This window comes from Falco cherrug, chromosome 3 (assembly GCF_023634085.1).
Source record: "Falco cherrug isolate bFalChe1 chromosome 3, bFalChe1.pri, whole genome shotgun sequence".
Taxonomy (NCBI): domain Eukaryota; kingdom Metazoa; phylum Chordata; class Aves; order Falconiformes; family Falconidae; genus Falco; species Falco cherrug.
In genome coordinates, this window is record NC_073699.1 from 38,438,623 (window position 1) to 38,465,194 (window position 26,572).

Here is a 26,572-nt window from a genome sequence, read left to right on the forward strand (position 1 = left end):
CAACGTGTGTTTTAACAAAGTGCATGCCAACCTTGTTGAGAAGAAATCATTAGCCTGAATAAGATTTCCAAATGCAATGGCATGTTGTATGGGTTATGGCCAAACTCATTTAAATGCCAAGAGATTTATAAATTTGCCAAATTAAATTTAGTAGTCACATTTCACTGAGGGTATGGTTTTCAAGCTACCTGTGTAAAACTGCAAAAAACCCCACCCCTGGCCCAAACACCTCCCTCCCCATATTTACTCTTAGCCTTGATCTTTTAGATGCATCTGTAACTATAATGCTATTCCACCAAAAACCTAGCATGGCCTCTTCCAGTAGTTATTGGATTCTCACCAGTGATGGCCATCCCAGGATGTTTCTGAGTAGCTCCTGACCCCAGTGACTCATATACATCCTGTGGTATTGATAAAGAGAAATATTAAAGCAGTAGATAGGTATTATTACTGTACATGAGTTTTTAACTTTCACAGTAAGCGTTCTTACATGAATAGCCAGCTAAATCACTGAACTGCAAAGAACATGGACAATAGAAATAATTTCATAGGTGAGTTGACTGAACTAGTAGGAAACACAGTGAAATGCCACTGAAAATGGATGACATGGCTAATACATTGGCTAGGTATTTGCCATTTGAAGTCTGAATAACTGAACTCTAAGACAAATGCATGGTTTTGCTGATGTGCATATTGCAATGCTGAATTTCTTTGCACAATCACACCTGCGCTGCTCTTTTTTAATGAAGATGGGACTTACAAATGGAAGCATAGTAGTAAATGAAATAGATCTGTCAGAATGCTACATGGTAAAAAACAGTTTTCTCCTTTACTGCCTTGGAAGCCACTGTTCATGTGTTCATACTTAAAAACTGCTTCTGTGTATGTTTGCAATGTCCATGTTTGATGAACACAATGAGACAATTTAAATGCTAATGCAACAAAAAAGATGCAGAATAGATCGACTCACACATGCGTTATTTGGATCACACTAGTACTGATTGAATGACAGATAGCTTTAATTCCCTCAATAGTGGTTTGCAGAGCTGATCAAGATTTGATCTCCCTACGAGTACTCTCAGATGATATATCACTACTTCCTATAATTTACTGCTGAGTTACTTTTTTTTAAAAAAAATAATTCATCTGTCATCCTTTTTTATGTTAAAAACTGACTAATTTTTAGGATCAAAAGGTGGTGGTTTTTTTTCATGGAAGTAGATCTAAGCATTATCTGATTAATCATTGATACAATAGGTTTCTTATTTAACAAATACAAAACCCTGTTATCACCTGTCTTCGTTAGTTCAAGAAAGTAGCGCGGAGTTTTTGCAAACATTTTTGTTTCAGACATTATGGGAGCACTCAAGAGGATCTGCCTTGGTCAAGCCTGTATCAGGCTATCACCTATTATTACATTACATTCATGGATCAGCACCAAAGAATTTCTTAATAGCAAAGAGGATTGGAAATGTATACTGATGGCTTATTTGCTAAAAGCTTACTTAAGAACTCATAAGCAAGTCATCCCTAGCACTGGTTTCTTTTATGAACACTTGGTTTCAGGGTACTGAAACATGTGTTGCCTGAAAATATCAAGAAACCATTTGTACACACATGTCATGAGTTGACCAGCCTCTCCTGCCCTCCATCTTAAAACATCAGCAGCTCCAAGCCATAATGTAAGAATCAATGTAAAAGGGTAGAATGTGAAGTCCTGCTGCTTTCAGATGATGGGGATGTATGTGTTTAGCTTTACTCTCTGCTTTTAAGATTTGCTTATATTTTGTTAACTCAGTATTATATTTATTAGTTACACACAATAGGAACCCATTCAATACCCTGTTAACCTACTTATCCAGACCTTTCTTTGACTATTACTTTTTCTCTGACAGTTATTGACAGTATGTTACATAAATAAAATAATAGTGGAAATGGACCAAACTTCCATATTGACCACCTCTGTGTCTTCTCTTGCAGGAAAGACTAAGAGCTCAGCCTGAGCCTGTTCCTACCTTGATTTCTATCGTTTCCTCATAGCTGTTAGAGGTTTCTGCTTTTCAGGGTATCCTGTGTTCTAAGCGATCTAAGAAATCTCTCATTCTCATTTATTAAACCCTGGTGATTCCCATTTGTCTCAAGGGTAAGTGCCACAGATCTATGCATGCTTCTGTCCTAGATCACTGTTGAAAACCTGAAGTTGGTTCTGAGGTCAAAATACCGCCTAAGTTGAACTTCTTTTTAACTAAGATCAATACATCCTGACTGTCCATCAAATGAGGAAGCTATTTTCTGCATTGGGCTCTACCTGCCTTAATAGTAAGAAAACATATCCTCCTTACATTGCTAGCTTACCACCTTAAACTCACACTTCCTTCCTAGCTCTACTGCTTCTCTTGCCCTGAGAACTTTGAAGCAGATCCCCCTTTGTGCATTGATCAAAAAGATGAGGAGAAACAACCTTCCCACTACAAGGTTTTAGTCAGTTAAATATAAAAAAAATCCAATACAGCACTCCATATCCATGTATTTCTAGGGTATGACTTTACAGGAGGGAAGCACAGCACAGAAAATAAACCAGCAGGAAGAGAGACAGAGCAAAACAAACAAGTCAGAGTAAAAATAACAGTTTAACATAGGGATAACGCTGAGGTAAGGCAAACTTTGTCAGTTGAGGTTACGTTACTGTGCTCAGTCTCAACAGCAGCTCTCAGTCTTTCTTTCTTTGTACAAAATTAATTGATGTTTCTGAAACATAAAATGCAAATATTAAGCACACCTGGAATTCTTCACTGCGTAGCTGAGGAAGGCATTCATACTGTACAAGTTCCAGCTTAACCTCTTTGGTAGTTTTCCTCCTGGGCACCAGACAATTTCATTATCCATTTGCATGAAATCTAACTCCTTAGGACCTGTCTTTCATACCAAGATACACTTTTTCCCACTTTAAAATTGTAGAAAAGACATGGCAAAGGAAACGGCAGGGACAAGTAGCAGGTACAATGACTTTTTTTTTTTTCATGTTTATATAATAATGGCTGTATGGAAGGCCATGGTGAAGTTTTGGCTTAAAATGATAGTTTGATGAAATAATGGTATATGTGTGCTTACTGTTGTCTTTTAGTAGCTTATTGAAGCACACAGACAACAATTAATGGAAATGAGCAGAAGAAAGAAATGCCAATATATCTGTTCAATTCTAGTTCTAATTCTTTGTGTTTCAAGTGGATGGAGAATCTAAACCCTGCAAGTCCAATGCTTGCGAACACAGTCACAGACTTTATTATGGGCGACAAGAACGTAAGTAAAGGGACTATTTTTTGAAGTGACAGGACTGGCAGGCTGAAGGAAGCACTGAAAGCATACAACTAAAAAGTAAGAGAGACAAAATGCCACCACTACCCCCCTTCCCCGCCCCCCCCCCCCCCCCCCCCCCCCGCCCATAAAGCCAAACCTTGAGCTGATAGTCCAGACCTAACTTTATTGAATTTATATAGCTTTTGGAAAGCTCTTTCTAAGATAATCCTGGATTAAACAAACACTTAAATATTTTACCTATCATGACAACAAAATGTAAATAAAATACTGGAACACACGCCAGTGGCAGGCTTACTGAAAAATGTAACTAGCAAATGAAAAATAACCCAGTCAAAGTCCAACTTTGGCATCAGTGTCCCTCTTACATGATGCAATTACACAGACATGAAGGTGTAATTGAACTAGCTTTTTTGTAATTGCTTGGGTAATAACAGTGCTCAAGATACAGTGCTGTGATTTGGCACAGACTAACCACACCTAGCTACAGATGCTACAGAAATATCCCAAATAAAGATAGAAAGCAAAATTCAAGTGATAAAGCAAGCACTCCCACTTCTGGGGGGATGAGGAACATAAACAGCCTTTTACTCTACTATAATTAACAGTACTATTTTTTAATCACAGAGAGATGTGTTTCAATAAACCAGTAGAGGCCTTCATAATTCCTTTAAATCAAAAGAAAAGAGGAGGAGGAATAGAAGAAACGGGTACAAAATAGAGAGGAAAGGCTGAAATGAATTTTATTTCACAACACAGAAGAATTAAGAAGGAAAATATTGAAATAAAGAAAAGCACTGAAGGAAAACAAGGAAAACCAACATATTAATGTACTGTAATTACTTATTCCACCATTGCCTTTTCCCACAACTTTTTACTGATGTTTCATGGATCATCAATATAGTAAGACTACAAAAAGCCTTAGAATCTTATTTCCTTCTGCTGTTTACGCCAGATTGACAGTAACTAGTCCATGACAAATGGGCAATCAGTTCAGCTTGAAGACCTGATGCAAGAGCAAGAGCGGGGCCAGGGGAATAATTAAAAAAAGATCAATAATAATGTGTTAACTTTGAAAGGAACACAAAGTGAAACAAATGAATAAATAATTAGTTTAAGGGTAACAGTATTTTCAAAGCAAACGGACTACTGTTACCAAGAAGATAGGGCATTTGACAGCTAATAAGACAGCGAGGCATTCAGCTTCCAAACAATAAAAGGTGAGGGCTAATATTACACTAATGAGCCACAAGCATACTGCTGGCTTGTTTTTTATTAACACTAATAAATGAGCTCATAATACTGATCAGAAGTGTTTGGGGTTTTTTCTCCACACATCTCACAAAAGAATTTCAGGTGACAAGTACTATGGTACATATGGTAGAAACAAACAGCTGCAGCCACAAAGATGTTTTGTTAACTGATGATTAATATATTCAGGAAGCAATCACACTATTCATTAATAAAAGTTTACAAACATTAAAAAGTGCATAACATTTGAAACCAACAACAACACAAAAATATATATAATATATATACTATATATAAAGTGGCATCACCTCCTGTTAATAAAAGAAAACAAATATTCTGACTTTGTGATTGGTATTTATGTGATTGCCATGGTTTACTAGTCAGTCACTCTCTTTACTCACCTTAGTCACACAGAGATGTGGCTGCCCCGTTTTGCAGTGTTCCGCCTTACGTGTGGCCTTGTCTATTGGGGCAAGGAAATCAATCAGCATAGCTACTGCAGAATAGCTTATTAACTTGTAGATATTTTAAGTAATCTCCTGGATGGACAAGCTATCCTGGTATTTTGATGAAGGTTCAGTTTGCACGGTCATTTTGAAATAGTTGAAATAGGAAAAATTCAGTCTTTTGGGTGCTAGATGCCAAGTCTCACTTCCCTTTCCACCTCCTAGCCAAAAGGCTGCTGTAGCAGCTTCTAGCACTTGGATGTACCTGGTGCATCTGTAACAAGCTACTGGCTACGTGCAGTCAACAGCCTGATCAACTGAGGCAAAGGCAAGGAATAGAAAAAATAGGCCCCCTGGCTGGATCCAGTCCATGATCCACTAGTTGGACTATCCTGCAATCTCAAACTCATTCCAGAACACATAACTGGCAATAACTTATGCCAGTTGTTTTCCCGTGTGTAAACAAGGCCCATCTTTAACAATGTGAACCAGGAAAATCTCTAGCACCATGGAATTTGTTTGAATTTTAACCCATATAAGGTTATAAATGTATTCTTAAAACTACCATAACAATAAAATACTTGGACTAACATTTTTAAAAAATATCTTGGAGAAAGATTAAGAAATTGGGAGCAAAATTAGAAAAATGGGGAAGAGTAACATAAAAGATTCAATTTGAGTCTCTGATATGCAACTAACTACAGGCAAGTGGCAAAACTGTACCAAGGACACAAAACACGCTGAAATATTCACATTAACAAATCGTTTTGAAGGCTCATCTAGTAACAAATTAGAGTGTTGCTGAGTCATTTAGGTTTAGGCATAATCAATTTAGCAGTTGACGTTTTAAATCCATCATGTGCACATCACCACATTATGCAAAAAACCAGCCCTTTCAAAACGTGTGGTAGAAAAATTCACAGTAACAGAAATATTCTTCATAAGCAGTTGAGAAGGGGCAGTGTGGAGCATTTAAGTTGTACAATACAAAAAACACTGTAAATAACAGAGCTGTAAAACAGACGCAAAGTTCTAAAAACAGTGCTTTCTTTACAGTTCTTTTAATGGGTGAACACTTTGGCCACAGAATTCTAAACTCTGAGGATCACACAAGCCTTTGCTTAAGATACACAATTAGATCCTCTGACAATTCAAAGGCCATTTGCTACAAGATTTACCTGTTCTACTTTCTAGAAGTGTTCCCATCAAGTAGTCATTACGAAGGGATCCATCTGATGACACTATCCCAAAAAAATCAATACATGTTCAACCATTGCTAATGACAGAGGTAGAGAAAATTCTGTCTTCTGCCACAGCTTGTACCCCCATTTTTAGCATTGTGTTGAGTGAGTTCCAGCAGTGAAGACACATGCACTTTCTTTTCCACCAGCCTGCTCATGGAAACAGATTTGTTCCAGCATGCTCTCGTAGTCTGAAAACATCCAGCAGCTGCTTCAGTCGGTCAAAGTCGGATGTCAGCTTTCTTGCTTTGCTGCCTCCCCTTGGGCCTCCCCAGTTTGCTCACTTGGATTTCGTTGTGCATCTCCTTCTCCTTCTATAACATACAAGAAAACGATGAGTGATGTACCCTAAAACAAAGAGGTTTTACTCCCAGAATCCCAACTGTTCATCTACCAGTCTCAAAAACAAAGTAAAAAGAAACTGAAACTGAAATCTTACATTAAATATGAAAACTTTTACTACTGTTAGCCAGACCTGGCATCTCAAAAGACATCTTCAAAAACAAATTCCTAGATGCAATCTTCACTATCATTTTAAGTATTTAACAAAAGTTAAGATAAAAGTTAATTCTTAAATTAAAATTTAAGAATTTAACAAAAATGGTACAGTATTTTTTACAATTTATTCACTATGACAATATAAGAAAAAAAAGCTCATTACACCAAGCCTGAACAGAGTTTACTATAAAGAGGTGCAACTCCAATAAAAGCAATAGTTTGTTAAAGCTGTGTTTGTTCTGTACATCCATTTTCAGTACCATGCCCCATGGTATTAAGTCCAGCTGTCTCACTGCAAACCACAGAACCATCAGAGGAATAGAAAACATGTTGCAGTGGCACACTGAGTAAACAACTCATAAAGCCTGTTTAAAGAAGGCCAAGAAGCTCACTGACAATGGTCTGTTAGTACCTATATGCAAAGTATTGTACTTCACCTAACGATTACAGAGCTAACAGGTTCAGAAGCTGGAAGCTAAGGGCAAGGAAGACAGAAGTCCCTGAACACTGACTAATTAGCTATAGGTACATAATAAGCAATAACGTTAGGTAAGGAATAATGTTAAAACATAGAGTTGCTTCTTGTAACTTGCAAGCCTTCTGAGTAACTTGTATTGAACTTGTGGCTTGACACAGTAAAGAAAAGAAAATTCCATGTACTAAGTTGTAAAGGTCTAAGCAGATGGAGTGCCTCTTAACTTTAATCTACAGATGTTAAGAATAAAGGGTTCTCAATACAGATATTTATTGTTCCCCCATTTCAGATGACACCATACATCTGCAGCTTTATTTCTGTTTATAGAAATAAGCACCATAAACACCTTCTCTTCTCTATCTAGAAGAAATGGCACATTGCTAATGAAAAAAAGTTCTTTGCATTGCAATGAATACTGCAAAAAGCTCAGACGTGATAGCTGTGTTTTGTGCAAGCACTGAGTATTTAGGCAGCAAAATGCCTCCGAGGGTATTGGTAATTACCAAATTCAACCTGATAAAATTTGTACGAAAGGTTGATTAACATACTAAACAGTGAGGTTTGTTCTGTTCATTATGGGTTGAAGAATAAATAAAAATTTGTTTTGCAAGGCACTTTCTCAGAAAACTCTTTATTTCTCAGTTTTATCTCCCACATTATGAAGGATGCTATCAGGATGGATCTACATGCAGTTATTTCCTATTGAACAGAAGCCCCAAGTCATCCAAACGCTTTCCTCAAAGCCTCCTACATTTGTTCTGATGCTGCAAAAATCCACATGAGTAGAATCTGATTTTTTTTATTCCTTTTTTGCCTGCTCTGCACTCCATTTATTCTGACTACTAGAAAGTCTTTAATATCCCCTCATACTACCAGGGCAAGTCAAGTTTTCCTGAAATAATTCTTACCAAACAAACAAACAAACAAACAAAGAGAGAGACAAAAAAAGGACAGAACTGATGAGAAAAACCTTGCAAGGTATTTGCGTTTAAAAGAAAAATCACCCTGGACATGAAGCCCAAACATTTCACTACTTAAATGTTAAATACAGCACACAAAGATTCAGAGAAAGCACACTGAAGTTCTAATACTACTTCTTAAAAGAATTCTCAACTCACTGAAAAAAACTCGCCAGCCTAAACCCATTTAATCTATAACACCCTGTCTTGTTACTACAGACTTTGTCTTTCTGCTGGCAGAGCTTTCCTACCAAAGGCCTTAAAATATGTTTACGGAAATAACTTTTCTTCTAAGCTCTGAGACTCCTAAAATTGCCTACGCACACTCAAGAACTATTCTTCTTTCAAAACATGATGGCTAAAAGCTCTTAAGAGCTGTGATTCTTACATAGCATACAGTTGTGTGAGTTGGTAAGGTAGCAACAGTTACATGTTCTGCTAACATGCATCTTTTATTCTCATTATTCTTCCTGTAACATCACTGACTGTTGTCTATCACTGTTCCCAATACTTACACCTAAAACATTTCTATGAATTAAAATAACTTTTAATCAAAAATTTCTATAATCAGTCTTTCATTCCAGTTCTGTATGACTTCCATGATTCTCCTATCCCCAGGTTTTTGTAGATGGTTGGACCGTTACAACTTTGACAGAGAAGTCTCCTTTCCACTCAGCACTGAATCTGTGGCGTATCTACAGACACCTAGGAAAGCAGCATTTTGTTTTAGAAACTAGACTTGCAGAGGAGACTGGTCCTCGTTCTTCATCATCCTTTTTCCTTACTACTTTATTTAGCTACAATCACCTGAAAGATGATCTGAATATAAAGTTTCTTGGAATTGCATTGGTTACCTTGAGAAGGTTGAGCAGGTGATACACCTGCGGGTTTTTGTACTAAAAATCTTTCTTTTGCTTTCTTGTCTTACAATTTCTGTTGAAGTTTTCTACTTATCTGATGTACACAGTGTTGCTTTTACTAAATTTAGATAAAATGAGTTGCCACAGAGTACTTGGAACCTGTATTTTCAAGTTTGGTGAATATATCCATTCCATAGATATTAGCAAGTTATTAGTTTATTATGGACAAAAAAACCAACCCAAAAACAAAAACTCTGAGCAGTTATTTTTACGGGAGAGTGTTATACAGTAATTATACTTATTATACATAACATTGCAGTAAACTCTTGATTATCTGTCTTTGGCTCATCAACGAGGGGATTAACCAGCACTCACTTCAGGTATCAAATAGTGCATGACAGAAAATATATGGTCTTTGAACAAGGTCTCACTGCCTAGTGCTGTTCCAAGCTGTTCCTGTTCTTTACAGGAAATGTATCTGCAGATTTTCAAAATCAAAATACTAAATATGCTTGGGTAGCTTAATTTACACGTTTTATAAAAAACTTTTTTTTAATCTGCATTATCTCACTGTGTCATTACACCAAGCAGTTGAAAGCAAATGTATTTGTACTTTTGCAAGAAAATGCATATAGCTGTAACGAGGAGGAAAAAAAAATAATTGAAATGTGATGTCATATTTGTATAATTATGTAGTACTTAGCATAAATTATTTGACATGCACCTTGCAAGAAATACCATATAAACTCCAAACATGTGTTCTCCTCTTAATCCCATCAGGTGTGATGCATATATGCATCCCACAAGCACTAGTATATTCTCAACTGGAATTTGGAATGCAAAATATTTTTTAGCCTCTCTTTGGTTTGGAAAGATGTGACAGGATAATACACCAACACTAATAAATGAATGATAACACAATGCGTTTTCCAGTAGTTGTGGTTTGGAGGCTTTTATCTGGCACCTAGGTGTACTAATAATACAAAATTTAAATATATTTTCAGTATATCTAATTCAAACTGCATAATCTCCTGACGAACTATGCAGGCATTTTTATGTATCTACTACCTAAGGTAAGCAACTCTGTACATTTTTCTGCAATGATTAATCTACCAAGCTGCAAAAGAGGTCTTCAAGAAAAACCAAGTAAAACTCCTGAATTATGTATTAAAAACTAGGCTAACGATAATTTAAACTATTCTCATTGCTGCAGAACTAACTGCACATATAAAATGTATACCAACATATATCACAAGCACAAAGTCACATTCTTTTTATAGCTTACAAAAGATAACAGTTCTGGCTTACAGTCACACCACAGCTTAACTTAAAAATAGGGATTGTTTATATCTTCTAAATGGACAAGATCAAAGATAATTTTGATAAGTGTAAATCTGAGACTGAAGAAAATTAAAGCAAGAAGGAAGGCTGGCATTATGCATTTCAAATGCCACCTACTTTATATTTTTGCAACATTTTACATGTATATCCACATTAAAATAGACACATCTACACACATACTAATAAAGCTTTTATTTTTAAATAGAAAAAAAAATTAAGATCCTGCACAGCTAGAACTGCACACATCTAGAAGCTATAGGCCCCAAACTGGCAACTGCAGAAGGAAAGGCTTAGGATGTACATTAGTTTGAAAGCCAAAAAAAGAATCATCCCCTCCAAACAGCACTACAACCACCCAAACATCACACTGCTCCCATCCAATTGTCCAGTGATGAGACTGCCTCTCAGAACTCGTTTCTGAGAAAAATCTGTGGACAATCAGGGCACAAAGTTTGCTCTTTGCTGCATTTGTTTTCTTCTGCTATTATTAAAATAAGCATAAGACCTCTTTCCTAAGATCTGAAAAGGGCTTTCAAATATCTCTAACATCCATTTATTAAATCCCCACCCACATAACATGAAAATAATTACATAGTCATATTACTGTTTTTATTTAACGTACGGCTCTTTATCATACAATGTCCTTCCTTCCTCTCAACTGAAGGTGCACAACTAGCTAAAATTTTAGTAATATTAGAGATGAAGTAAGATTTATGATTGCATTAGTGCTAGTCACCTCAAAAGAAGGACAAAGTATCAGCAGAAAGGGGAAAGAGACAATCTGCCCAGAAAAAAAGATCCAAGTAAAACAAACAACAGTTAATTGCTATTGCTTTGTCCTGTGGCAGCTGAAAACAAAATTCATCTCCACAATAAGCTTTCAAGCAGACACATGGCTTCTCCTACAGGCTTCAAACCAGAGCTTCCATAAGAGGATATTACAAAGAGCTGGATTTTAATAAAAACTTCCTTATTTTCTTCCTTATACTTGATTTTCCATAAAATTTATCCTGATATAGATCCTGCCACTAGGCACTCACTGCAGAATGACTTTTCTTTTTTCAGTAGTATGTATGTTCTACTTGCAAATAACCACCCTTGCCATTTATGAAGTCTGGGCTGCTTATTGCAGGCAGCCCCTGCTGATCAGAAAAAGTATTATTGTTGTTGAGGGACAAGGGAATAATGTGTGCATATAACCATGTTTTGTGTACTATACTTTTAATTTTAAATAAGTATAATAAAAGACCAAAACATACTCACCTGCTTTGTTTATATCAAGCTCTGATAACTTTAAGGCTAGTTCACTAGAGTTCCCACCCGGAGAGGACACAAGTATGTCATGTAACGCATTTCTTCTACCTGTTCTTCCTGAAGCAATAAAGTCTGCATATGTAGATTCCACATCAGTCATTGCTAACAAATATCCACATAGCAGTACCTGGATGGGGTGGGGGGAGAGAAAAAAACAAAACCAACAACAACACTTAGACCACTAGAAAAACAGATGACATTATAGAACAGGAATATAAATAAAAAGTTCTTGTGGAGTAGATAGCAGTAAGCAGCAAAAGATGCCTCAGTCTCAAAATTTGGAGAAAGTAGAGAAGAAACAGAGTAGAGAGTAAAAAAAGGTATATGGATTTTATGCAATCTGTATTCAACAGTATTTTAAACAACTTCATTTTTCATACTTCATAAAGCACTAGTGAGTACTTCATAAAAGCAATGACCTCAGCAACATAATTTCTTTATAGAGCCATCTCTGCTTTTAATATTAGCTAGGAAGTAGGAGGTAGGTAGGGGGTGGAACAAAGTTCTGCACAAAAACCACAGCATAAGGAGTAAGAAAGTACAAATTGATAATGCTTTGCATGCAGAGCACCGTGCTCATACACAGGCACAGCTATGTTTCTGTTAGTATGATTAGTTTTGGTATTGTATATAGCCCTCTTCAGACTCAACTAATTTATTTTGGTATGGCTGTTGCACCAAAGCAAATGCATTACCATAGTCACTGAAATGAGTGACATGCTAAACACAGCAAGCAGAACGGCTAAACTGTAATGCAGAGTTTAGAAAAGCAGTGCTTGGTAAGCTAGATATAAACTCAGAATTTTTTTTTCATTAGAAAAAAAATATTTCTCATGCTATGATGGAAGAACGTGATAAAATACATTAATGTAAGATCTGCCAATGATACAAGGAAACTCCTATTTTGACCTCAGTAAGGGAAAGATCCCTGCTGAAGATCTGCTGTATCTGCTATAGATCTTACCTCATTTGGATTTTGTTTTCTTTTTCTTAATTTATAGAACTGTAAACAGGGCAGGGTGGGGGGCAGGGCACACTTTCTCCTGCTGATCTCACTGCTTTTATTGTAGTTCTATTTGTACTCATCTAAGATTTCCTGCAGAAAGCTAGGCTACCATCCTTCCAATGCAGCTTCCCTTATGTTTTTACATTTGGATGTAGTAGGGGAATCTGGGAAGCTTTCTGCTAGGGCAGTACTACAACAAAAAGCAGCACTAGGGAACCACTAAACAAAGCCAGCACCCCCCTGTTGTATGCTGCTTCCATTCTTTCATTTTTCTAAGCAATATTTCTGTGGGTTTGCACACTGCAAAGAGAGGACGTGGCCATAAGGGTGACATTGCACAGCAGCATCCAGTGAGAAGCTTTAGCTATCATTGCTAAAGTAGCTGAACCTTCACATTTGTATAGCGTACACATCTTTTAATCAGTTCCTACTGCAGTTGCTGGACACCGAGGAAACTGCTGAAGTCATCACAAACACTTAAAAGCAGCAAGAGATTCAGCTTTCTCTCTTTAAATAAAAATAAAACCACCACACCTTTAATAAACACTTTTTATTTTAAAAGTAGATACATACTCGGTTAGACAACAGCTAACCCTTCCCCACCCTCAGTTCTGAATAACTTCAGAAATCCTGTCCATTTTCATTCTAGTCCTCACCTTCCCATCTTCAGTCAGCTATATGAGGGTGTTTGTATAATATATCTGAGAAGCCAAGAAAAGGGTTCTACACCATATTTTATTTAGTCTAAATATAACTATATCAAGTATCATTACAAGAATGACTAACTTAAGGTAAGTTCACTACTATCAAACTGCGGTGTCCATGCCAAATGCTGAATAGATGACAGGATAATTTGACTCCTATGAACAACCACTATGAAACAGGAAACTACTTCAAAAAAACAACAACAAACAAACAACCCACCCCAAAAATACACCCAAAATAAAAAAAACACCCAACCAAAACATAACCCAAAAAACAACCCACAGAACCTAACAAAAAACACCTAGGGAATGGAAAGAGGTCAGAAAGCCTGCCTGACACATGAAATGGTACATTGCCTCTCAATTAACAAATGTTACATAAGAGCACGTGCACTTCTTCCCATGAAATGCCTGCCCTCTTGTTGAAACGCTGCAAGACTACTGAAGCAAATGAGAAGTCAACCATTTGTTCTTTGCCCAAGGTGCAGACATCACAAGGCCAAGTGTATCAACCATATAGTAATGACGCATAACTTGCAAAGGTAACAATGAGGACAGTTATAAGGTGTGTGTATATATACACACACACACACACACACATGTTATAAGGTAAGTCTGGAAACTTGTGCTGTTTTCTTATCTGATCTGTTCACAGCAAGATCAGAAGAAAAAAGATTTTAAGTGAAACTTCAATGAGTTAAATTTGTTCATGCCTGTTATTGCAATGGGCCTGTAGAAAAGGAAGTGCAAAACCTGAAAGTCATCAATGTACAGGCTTGGATTTTTTCATTAGTGTAGCACCACTCCAAAGTCATTATAGCTATCACTCCTACAGAGACATTAATTTCATCTTAGCATAGAAAAAACACCACGGAGAAAAAAAAATATTCTTTTGCTACTTTGGAAGCTATATATCAGTGCATCAGGAACAGAATAAGCAGAGAAGACTATCACCAAGGTGGAACTGCTACAGGGCTGCAAGACTGGCAAAATGAGCAATGTTGTACTCCATGAGCAATTTCCTGGACTGTACAAACTGCACTCCACAGAATACTCCTCTGTAACATTATATTGTTCTTGAAACATTCCACAAAACACGGACAGCACCAGGGGAAATTCTCAAGCTTATTTAATTTTAGCTATGAAACAACCTATAAAGCCACAGGAATGTGAGTTTGTGTTGAACTTTAAATGTTCATTTTCTATAGGCTCAATATGGCATTACTAACAACTTTTTGATCAAAAAAGAATGTTACCAAACATCCATTTATTAACACTTCCAAGTTTTCCTCTCTGCGTCTTCTCCTAAATATCAAACACCATTCTGTTTTGTATTGGCATTATCTTGAGACATTACTACATAAATATGGAACTCCACTGACATCACCCGAGAGCTCCCCTTCCAATGAATGGCTCAGTGCCCAGCAGTCTGTACTTATTCACTGAACCAGTCATTAAGAAATTACCATTCACTCCAAAAAACCTTTTTTCCTTCAGTCTCTGTGGAAGGAGTGGAATTTGCTAATAATTCTGTGAAAGAGAATTTGAATTTCTTAACTAATTGCATCAAAGGATATTCCTGCATTCAAGGCTGTGGTTGCAGTCCCTCTAGTTCTACTAATTTATTTTTCTTCTTTTTAATTGCAAAACCAGTACTCTGCTACATGGTATTAAACTGAAATAAGGCAGCTGCAAACCTTACTGCTTCTGCCAACTTAATCAGCAAACTCAAGAAAGAAGTTCTGTGACCATAAGAACTAATGAAACCTGCTGTTGCAGGATTGGATTCCTTGGTAACTGGTAAGATACTATCCCATCTGAAGTCTCCCCCAGCTGTGCTTTGTCTTTTCCCCCCATGTAGAGTCACTCTGCCTGATAATGGGTTAGAGTTTGCAATACAGCCCTGGGGATTCTCATACGGCACCTTTCCTTTCCTCAGCTTCTAAAGTTTCATGAAACCTCTAGAAATGTGGGTATCTTATATTCCTGTCTCTTCCCCCTCCCAACTCCTTCTTCCCAAAGAAAGTTGTGCTGAAAATTTGTTGAAAGCACGGATGAGGAAGGTTGGTAGGCACAGTTGCTATCTTGGATTTTATCGAGTCTAACAAGATATCTGTATTATTAATGAATATTCTGGATAACATATACTGCTACACCTACAAAAGGCCTACTTCTGTATCTAATGCAACTGAATAAGTTTTACAGGTAAGCATCATAAGGAGTAAATTAGTACCCAGAGAATACAAGAGAAAATAAGGATGACAAGAACAGTATAATGTAATACGTACAAAAAGAATCAGAATTCCTGGAATACTCCTTGGTCTCCACAATCCAATTTCTGTGTTAAATTTTCCATTTCCATGATGTATATAAAAAATCCTATCCCCCAAGTTCCTGAAGGTAACTGTCAAATTTCTCTGTTTTCCTTCTACGTACTTCTGTTTTATTGAAAGAACTCTTCAAAAAACCTAAAAAGTTAGTGATGGCTTCACAAATAAAATCCCAATTAGACAGCGTTCCATAGTCATTCAGTGAAACCAAGCGTTACACAGTGCCATAATTCTTAGGAGTTTGGAAGTGAAAGTACAGAAATTATGTGGCATACCAGCATGAATTAAAAATCAGTGTCTACACATAGTTTAGGGGCTAAAGGTACCTAGGGTTATTGCATTTACCTTATTTAAGGGTCTAGCTACCTAAAAGAAGCCCAAACACATTTAAAGTACTTTCACTAATTGGAATTTATTACAATTTTAAAAGGAAGACAGAATAAGAATGGGCACTTGATGCATGACTGGTCTATGGGATTTGGCATATGTTGCTGGCTAGTACAGGAGAGCTGCCATTTTCTTGGCAGACCTGCAGTGTAAAACTAAGAGGCATGATCCTTCAATGTTTACTCCCCCTTTTTCTCCATATGTGCTTAATGGTGACATTGAACAAGGGATTTTCAAATAAAACTCTCCCAGGCTTTGGCTGCTAAATGTTGTATCACGATCAGCACATTATTTAAATATAATTATCTATATTCAGCTTTCATAAGGGAACAAAAGAGGAAGAAAAAAAAAAGAGAACTTGCCATTTAATAGCATGTCTATTTTAGAGAAGGTGTATAATTATGCTGTTAAAATAAATTTCAGTTCCAAATCTAGGCTTAGCTTAGAGGGAGGGCTCTTTCCAGTGAGGAGATTGCTCTATTCCACAGCAACCTGTACCTAAAATTCCCACCTTATGCATGGTCTGCTATGTTGAAAGCAGAAACAGAGGAATCATTTTTACAATGTATTCTTCCACAGGAGAATATGTCTGTTGTGCTATTCAACAGTATTGCTTTTGCACAGACACAGATGAGCAAAAAAATAGCGTTAACTCTTGAAAGCCAATTAAAGGAAATATAAATGTTCATGCCAGCTAGCAAGTTGAACAGTATTTCAATCTGCACTTTGAAAATCCCTTATGTACTTTTGTCTGTCTGATGTTTTGAAGTGACCAGCTCTATAAAATAATTATGTAGAACAGGGCACCTTCTGACAGTTAATATATTTTTACTGTGAACACAGTATATGTAGTACCCCTAGTACCAGTAAGATCTTAATGGAAATTAGTGAGAAATTCAACTGGTTTAACAATGAAGCAGAACAAAGAAAATAACAACCTAAGATTTTTTTTAACTAGAAAAAAAATTAAGCAGCTGCTTTAAATATGCATTAAAAAAGGCACTATAAAGTTGGCTATCCTTCAGCTCATAACCTATACAAAGAGATCATTCACTAAGACAGTTAATATGTTTTTTCTGCATTATCTAAATTATATTTTACCTAAAGAGATCTAAAGAACCAAAAGCCAAATAGTTAAATTCTTACCAAGTCCTTGCTCAGGCAAATTTCATTATGCCCATGACCATAAGGATTTATCTCATCTACTACTTAATTTTAGTTCAATAATTCAGTTTTATCTTCCATTATTGCATAAAAATGAGCAGTGAAATTACAGTAGCAAACAATAAAAAAAAAAGCAAACATAATCAATGAAGCAATACTACAGAGACCTTGGTTCTTTGAAAAGATACAGTACAGAAGTTGTCATTCCCAGACAACTATTGAGGTTATTGGAATTAATTGTAAGTAACAATAAACGTTCTGTTATTTCGAAATTAACACCCTATGGAGGAAACAAATCACAACATTGCAAGTGTCCACATGGGGACTCTATGTTAGGGAATGGAAGAGGGTGAGCTACCACATACCATCACTAGTCACCGCTCAACCTAAAGAGAATACTGAATGGCAGACAAAATGTGTTTGAGAAAAGAGGTACCTAATGCTGTGTGACTTTTTCATTTGCAGTTGGTGAATGGACCTCTTGGCTTCTGAAGGAAAGGAGGGAGTCAAGTCATCACTTTTCAGGATGCACTGATACTCTCTATGAACGATAAAATCTATTGCTATAGCACCTTGTAACCATAAAGACGGAGAAGGGCCTCAAGCGAGATGGGAGCTGTCAAGCTCCTCATGTGACACACATCTGGCAACCAGCTGAGCATTCCCACATCCATCTGAGCTGTGGGGTGACTAATGTTATAGGGTTCTGGGAGGATGAGGCTAGGTATGCAGCATTGTAATTTAATTGGTTAGGATGGTGTGGTGCTCTGAATGAAGGAGCAGGGTTAATACAACACTGAACAAATACATTTGTTCACTCCTTTCAGAACAGAGAGATGACATGAGAGGCAAGTCCATAGAAGGGGATGAAGACACAAAATACACCCCTCAACAGGAAAGAGGAGTTCTTCCTCAAATGTTGAATTACTGGAAAAGCCCAGTCTATTGAGGATTCACAATGGACTAGCAGTTTGGAAATGTGTAGCGCAAAAATGAGAAGCCTTCTGCAGAAATGTTGAGTAGATGTTTGCTTAAGCATCAGGACATTTAGTAGGGGTGTGTGGTGGGGGGGAAGCTATGTGGGCTTTGTTCACAAAGCATCTCTATGTTCCTAGCCTTGCCCTTTTCAGGGTTCATGCTATAAGCAAGTTTCTTCTCTCAGACACTTCCGTCAACAAGCACCAGCCTGCACAGCTAGTGCTTTAAAGGTACTGATCAACACAGTACTTATTAGAAAATACAGCTGGGCCTCTGATGTCTGTTCTTTAGAGAACTTGTTATAAGCACTGTAGTGATTTTTTGTAACAACCATGTCTATTCACTGCTACGTACAACAGCATGTATATGGCTTAACGGCAAAAAAAAGAACAAAAAACTGAACAGTCACAATCAATAGTCTGAAAAAGTTTTGGGCCAAACTGCTGTAAGCCACTGTAATCTTCATAGAAAACTTTCAACTGAAAAAAATTATAGATTTAGTCAACTTTTAAGGCGTGATACCAGAATAGTTCTGTCAACTACCTGCATACCAGTATGAGCCTTCTAAACAATTAAGTGGTACAAAGGCAATAATTGTGGAAGCCACTTGGATAAAGACAGATTTCCAATTTTTGGCAGAAGCTTAATGCTATGGAAGGGACTAAGAATGAGATTCATTGGAGTAATTTTAAATCCCTGTGTACACATATGTAGGTAGGTAACTATATGAGATGAATCATCCAATCCACATTAGGGATTTGTTTTAGAATGAACACAACCAGCAACTTCAATGTGTTTATCTCTTCCTACTGAATAGGAAAGAAAAGTCTAGAAGGTGAGCAGAGATCTTAATTATATATACATTAAGTTAGGTGACATTAATCCTACTCTAGATGACCTAAAAGGATTCTGGCCCAATGAATTTTTAAATTCAGCATATATAAAATTCTTATCCATGTAAGACCTATTCCCCTCAGCATTATTTTTTTCCCTGCAGGTAAACATCTTCATAGATACTACTTTAGTAGTACTAATGCTTTCAAGGTCAGAGCAAAGTAAGACTTCATTCTCAAAAGAAAAAAAATCAAACAAGAAATGGCACACTGACAGTATGCAGTACATTGTCGTATACTTTTCCAGTTAAATGGGAACCAGCTGTGTCTTTAAGAAATAGCTCCATGGTGCAAGGCAACCTCCACTCATGTAAAAGGGATGAAATACTCAACTGAACTATAGATTTCAATTGCTAAGCGTCCTTAAGTAATTTATTATAGTTGCTGCAATTCCTAACAGCAAACTACGAAACTAACGTGAAGATTCATGATCTTTAGCCAGCTACAAGCCAAGAAACATAGACACCAGCTCTTCCATGTTAATACATGCCCAATCTGATAAAATACGTTGGCTTTTTTATGCTAGGATAAGAACTAATGTAAGCCTTGCTCTTCATTGTTTTAAAATGTGAGTAAAGGTAATGTTAGCAAGAAGGTATTAGCTAGCGCTGCCAAGACTTATCTATGCATGTGGTGGGTTGGGGGAATATGATGGAATTACAAAACCACAATATGGGCATGAAGAATCAGATTTCAGGTGGGGAGATATCATCCAAAAAGGGTACTCTGTCTGAAAGACAAGACCAGGAAGAAAAGAAGCAGATGGAGACGTGGAGGAAGCAGCAATTGCCTTAGAGAACTCAGTTCAGTTACAGAAACCAGTTAAGCCTGTACAAACGGAAAGGCAGCTTCCACTGTGGTGGAGCTGCTCTACCAAGAGGTGGGCTAACTTGAACTCAATGACTTCACACAGGGCCATTGATCTGAATGAGGGGTTTGGCTCACTGAAAAGACATTTTATGGGAAGGAGATGAAAGCCTCAGACATCTTACAATGGAAAGATAACTTGGTCAGCTCAAAAATATAGTATACTAATTCTTTGTGTGGCATCTTTGTATGTACTAGTCACTAAAAACACTGCTTTTGTGGAGCTTATTTACTAAGAAAACAGGTATCACTTTACTCTTCCTGAAGGATTCCATCTTAAACATTTTAATTCTCTATCCTTGGAACAGCAAGTATTTCCACCACTTGCTGCTGAACCAATATGTAACACAATTATGGTGCATACTTTGTTTCCAGGCAATACTCCTCCCACTACATTACTCGTTTTCCTCTGAAATTGCAATGCATGAGGCTGTCTTAGAAGACCTCCTTTCTTCTTATCTCACTGCAAGAGATTTGGCTTAATAGACTTATCCTTGCTATTACACTGTTCCCATTACCAAGTTAACTAAAGTTTGTATTTTGCAATGTTCTGCATGCTGACAATTTGATTGATATGTTTACAGCATCTACAACAGCAGTTTGTAGGTAACAAAGGCATTTCAAAGGGAAAGCATGCAGTTAGAACAGCAAAAAGAAAGTGTCTAGATAACAGTATCATGAGAACATTTAAAACTCAGGTTATACATTATTCTGTGTGGACAGGAGGATGCAGCAGCATTTTCACGAGGTTTCTTCCGGACCTATGTGCCAGGACTGTTCAATATTTCAGTGCAACATGTAGTCTATCTATCAAGTATTCAAGGTATCTCCACAGTTTAGCTAGCCTTAAACTATTCCTTAGTATTTAATAAAAAAAAGTCCCCTCCAGGATACCTTCCTCAAATCTTTAAGACGTTGTAAGGTACTGGACAGACACAATATTTATTGTATTACGTATCTTTTCAGCAGTTCTGGTGGAATAGCTCAACTGTCTGCATGTGACTACCTTTTAAAATCATGCAGTCATGACTCATCATGTGTTGCAGCATCCAGAACAGAAGAGCTTGAGCTTATTACTGTTTCTTCTTTGGCAGTGGCAAAAACAGTACTGGAAGGAAGGGATTTGCCTTTTTTGATAGCAAGATCATCCACAACTGTGTATTACCAAATATTGGTTCCTGTGTTTGCTTCTAATAAAATCAATTACCTCTTGCAAAAAAAAAGCTGCTATAGTATAATATGCTTCTGTTAAGATCTCACATTTCATGTGCAAACTTGGAGTTCGCCAATAATAGACCAAATCACACCATACCTCTCACTGTTTACAAAGATAAATACCACTGGGCCAGCCTGGAGACCCATAAATATAAGACAAGCAGCTTTTAAATAATGTAAGTATTTGAAACTGTGTCACAATACATTAATCAGCTTTTCATTCATGGTCAGCTTTTTGCCTCATAAATAATAAATTAATTTTCCATGCAAATTTTTTCCTGTGGTAGGTATTTAACATCTACTTTACATTTGAATTTGTTTTTCCAGCTACCAGACATTCTGCCTTTCTTCTGATTATAATCTAGAAGCTACAAAAAAGGCACAATTTGGCTGACACCTTTCAGGTTTTGTAACTTAAAAGCAGTTCAATACATTATACCTCATATGATAAATTCACATTTTATATTGCATACCATTTCACTTCAGATTCTCTTAGTCTCAGCCTCACATTTTTCAAGGTTTCCACCATTTTTGCATTCTGTTCCCATGTGTACACTGACTACTTTAAAGCCTAAGGACTGCCTGGCTGCGTTGCTATGCAACAGCATAGCCTACTTAGGGCTTCCTGAAATAATTGTCTCAAACGTGCTTTTTTTAGACTTGCTTCCAGAAGGAATACTTCGCTGTTTCTTTATAATGGACCACAGATGATCTTACCACAATATTAGACAGTGTTCACCTGGGAAGTTTTGGTAGCTACCTAAGATGGCAAAAAATGACGTTACTGCTTGCACATTTAAGGACATAGCTCCTGCACTAGCACAGAGAGGTAAATATCTCAAATATTGCTACATGTTTGCCATGTATTTATAAGGAACAAATATCTTAATTGTTATTTGTCTTACTCAACTTGATTTAAGGGGAAAAGAAAAAAAAAAAAAGAAAAAAGTTATCTATCTGATGTAGAATATGCCGCCAGTCAGGAAAAAACAAACCCTCTTTATAGAAAGTCTATCATAAATTTAATCAGCTCAACAGAAGGAACTTATATGCAAATATTCTATGCTGCAATTCAGTATAAAATAAGTTGATTTCAGAACTCTTTAGGACAATGTTCCACATTTTTAAAATCATATTACAGATGCCATGAACTGAGGCTGCATTTGCTTTTTGAGATACCTTCGAGCAGCCCTTGAGAAACTATTCTGTGAAACATTCAGTCTTTCCAGCCTCAGACAGCATTCTTGTTCTAACAACCTTGTAGTGCTGCTGCTACAAGGATGGACCAATGTGTGTTTTCTTATTTCTGACTTATTTGAGAATCTTAATTCATTTCTGTAACAATATGTATAGCAATATAAACAACAAGGCTCTTGTTAAAGCATTCATCAACAGTAGAGGGCCAAATGGCCTCTATGCAGCCAGGATGAGGGATCAAAGAAAGGAGATCTAATAGTACAAAAGAGATTTTAATGAAGGGAAGTATTTTACCTCATGCTTTTTTCTTTTCCTTGTCTACCTTAGCATGCTCAGCAGCAGCTGTGTATATGGAGAGTTGTGTGTCAGGCCAGAATTGAGGTAGAGAGAGGAAGGATGCTTCCCAGACTCAGAAAAAATAGGAACAAGGTTTGAATTAAGGCCTTTGCAGAGGCAAGTCCACCTGCAGTCTTTTAAAGGCAGAGCAGGAAGAGAGCAGCAATTTTATATTGTTAAGATCCTAAATCTTAAAGATGACTTTTTCTTAAACCGAGTAGACTGTGGTGGACACAGGAACGGGCTTCTCAAAAACAAATGCATGAGGTGGTGTAAAGGGGTTGTTTTCCATATCCGTATGTGTAGCCACATACATGCATAGTAGCCAAGCTATCCAAGAATATGATTCAGCAAGGTTTAATGAGTATGACTTTCCCGGAGTGATGCATTTCAAGTCTCTACTCTTTAAAACCACATAAAAAGTACAGCTCAGACTCAAATCAGTATCAATACTGTTTTGAAAGCAAAGAGGTCAAGACCTGGATAACAGCAACATTTGGAATAATCTCCTTTATGGTAAGCAAACAGTCTGAAAGCTGAAACTGATGCATTATCAGCTAGAGGAGAGAAAAGCATTAATAAGGGAATTTTTATGAGGAGATCCTTTAGTATGTTCGGTTTGCATTTTATACTTTGCAGTATTTATGGACATTTAAAAGACAGGTCAAATAATTTATAACACAGAAAGACAAAAAGAAAGCCCTCACATTTGCCATAAGTTCGAAGACTGGAACCTTACCAACCTCTTTTGCATGTCCTCATTTAAAAAATAATCTAATTAACCAAAGAGGAAAAAAGCAAAACAGAAAACAACCCTTCTTCCTGAATAATCGTTTGTGACTTAGGATCATTTTGACCACTCGGGACTGAAAAACGTGAACTTCAAAGAGCTGTCCTTAACAATGCTGACAAGTTTCCATGTGCTGGTACCAGATGGAAACTAAAAAATGGCTTGCATATAATAATATTTAATTAGCAATTGTGCTGCATTACAAAATCTGTCCATGACACTCAGATTTAAGATTAATTTCTAGATGCAAACGCAGGTACCCTGATGAATATGATACCCAACAGCAACTGAGGAAGATACAGGCTCTGCAAACCAAAGCTACTTAAAATCAGTGCTAGTTACAGCTTTGAATCTGAGGGTCAAATACTGCTTTTGTCCCCAATTTCAAGCCAAACTAAAGCTCAAATACTTAATTCTTATCTCTCTAATGTCCCAATTCTTCATCTAAGAGAAGAAGGGGCCAAATGGAGGAAAGTAACAGGTGGGTAACTTACAAGAGGGGGTGGTGGAAGCACATAAAGCAGAAATTCCTTGGCTCTCACACAGAGCTCATTGATTTCAGCCAACCATAACAAATTGCTCAATCACTTTAAGTGATGGCCTATTAAAAAAGCATACAGTAGACATTTTATAATCATGCCAAGAAAAGTTATCCAACCAAACACATATTTTCTGCAGCTCAAACTCTTAAATCTAGCTCATAACTCTCCCTTTCACAGCAGTTGCTGAGTACTAAGAAATGTTAGAAGAGCCTAAGAAGATGCTGAATATACAGTTCTTTCTTCATACATGCATAAAAACAACAAAATGGAATAAAGTACAAGCCATGTTTTCTGGATATGAGCATAAACACACAGGTATGAGCAGAAACATAAGAAATTACAGAAACCCTTACTCCTGTAACAAAGTTACTGAGAAGAATTCCATGTTGTCAGACTACCTGAGTACTTCCATACTTGGCTTGAATACCTTACCTGATCCTTCAGAGGCTGTGCAAAGCATAGAATCCTTCCTTCTTTCTATCTGCTGGTGTGTTATGGATAATGAAAGGAAGTAGCAGCTGTCTGCTTACAGGTAGAATGTATTCATGGACAAAATATTTCCTGTCTTCCAATTCTGAAATCCTGGCAAAAGGAAAAAAAATCTCTCAAGAATCACCCACAGATGTGAGGTTTCTAGATAGCACTTTTTCCATAAAAAGCAAGCTGCAGGTATAACCTCAAAGAGGAAGAAGTATATAAAAGATGTTGCTCCAAATCTAAAGCAACAGAAAAACACACATACATCTCATAGTCACTACAGAAGTGCCTTGTTCAAAAAAAATCTAAAGTTTGGAAATAGAAGAAAAAAATTACGTAATTGAAAACCAATGAAGAGAAAAGACATATAGGCAGACCATGGTAAGAAAGTGCATAAAAATAAACTCAAGTGGACTCTTAAGACTGAGCAGGAAGAAACAAACAATCAGTTAAGTGCCTCCTGGCAAAGAAGAGAAAGAAACCTTTATAACTGCTATTCCTCCTGGCAAAGACCTTAGGATGCTGACAGCTAGCTGTAAGCCTTACCTCATCCCAACTAAAACTGCCCATCCTTGGACTTAGATCAACATGAGAATGACCATAACACCAGAGAAAATTAGTAGATACCAGGAAGGTTTCCTGTACAACAGTGACTGGTCAGGGAACTTTGAAAATTACTTCATCTATCCATGGAAAATATACCTGCCAAGATGGGTACCATTAAATATTCATTCCATCTGCATAACAACTTGCATGTAGACATACTTACTAGTAGAGTCTGTGAGCTTAGTAGATTTTCTGTAAGCTGTACAAGAACTGCCTTATATTCCAAATGTTTGTCTATTAAAAAAATATATATATAAAAAAAATCTTTTGGTACCCAAAATAATGAGTTTCAAAGAACACCTGTAGTGTGTTGAATGTGGCTGGCTAGCACATGCCCACCCAGCTGCTCTCTCACTACCCCTCAACAGGACAGAAGGAATAAATAAGATGAAAGAGCCAGTGGATCAAGCTAAAGACAGGGAGACCTGTTACCAATTACCAGAAGTGGCAAAACAGAACTGATTTAGGGAAAATTAATTTACTGCCAGTTAAATTAAGTTTGTATAGCGAGATACAAAGACAAGTTAAAACAGCACCTTCCTGCCACCCTGTCTTTTTCCCAGGCTCAACTTCACTCCTTCAGTTCCTTACTGCTTTACCTCCTCCCCACCACCCAGCAGCCCAGAGGGATGGGGAATGGGAGGGTGCAGTCAGGTCAGTCCATAACAGTTTCTCTCTGCTGCTCCTTCTTCCTCACTGCCACTTTTCCCCTGCTCCAGCATGGTCCTTTCCCATGGGCTCTTCCCACATGCTTCAATGTGGGCTCTCCCCAGGCTGCAGGTCCTTCAGGAAATAGCAGGCAGCTCTGGTGTGCACATACTGGCAGGCATTCCACTGCTGTCTTCTCCACAGGGTGCAGGGGAATCTATGCTCCGGTGCCTGGAGCACCGCCTCCTCTTCCTCCTCCTTCAACCTTTGTGTTCCCTCTACTGGTTCTCACTCTGTTTCCTCCTCCTCTACCTTTGTGGTGGGTTTTTTCCACTTGCTTAAGTATGTTTTCCCAGAGGCACCACCACCATCCCGGCTGAGGGGCTCAGCTGTGCCCTGTGATAAGTCTGTTGGTGCTGGCAGTTCCCAGCACGGGGCAGCCCCTGTAGCCCCTCACAGAGACTGCCCTGCAGCCCCCGCTGCCAACACTTGGACACCAACATCTGATATACCCACCAATAAAATTCACATTCATCAAAAGGTACTAGGTGGACATAAATGGCAAGGTGAAGCACTTACTATGCTTTCCAGTGTCTTCCTTAAACTTTTTAATTGCTGAGACTGCCCTTTTTCACTTAAGACTGGGAAGTTGCAGGCACGTGATGATCTCCTCCATTACCCATCTCTGATATCCACAGCTGATATGAGGCAGTCTCCTTCCAAGCAAAGGCT

The 26,572-nt window shown here is 37.4% G+C and overlaps 1 protein-coding gene across 3 annotated transcripts in view; it reads right to left on the reverse strand.

The window, feature by feature from the left end:
• Positions 1-4,035: 4,035 nt before the first annotated feature.
• Positions 4,036-26,572, reverse strand: part of PKIA (cAMP-dependent protein kinase inhibitor alpha) — a 43,967-nt gene continuing 21,430 nt past the window's right edge. For 2 of the 3 annotated variants that reach the window (XM_055705617.1, XM_055705616.1), the window contains exons 2-3: positions 11,650-11,827; positions 4,036-6,567 (exon numbers count right to left, since the gene is read on the reverse strand). In XM_055705617.1, coding sequence (XP_055561592.1) covers positions 6,488-6,567; positions 11,650-11,800 — 231 coding nt within the window. In that variant the 5' untranslated portion in view covers positions 11,801-11,827 and the 3' untranslated portion in view covers positions 4,036-6,487. The remainder of the gene's footprint in view (positions 6,568-11,649; positions 11,828-26,572) is intronic. The other variant, XM_055705615.1, reaches the window with a different exon arrangement.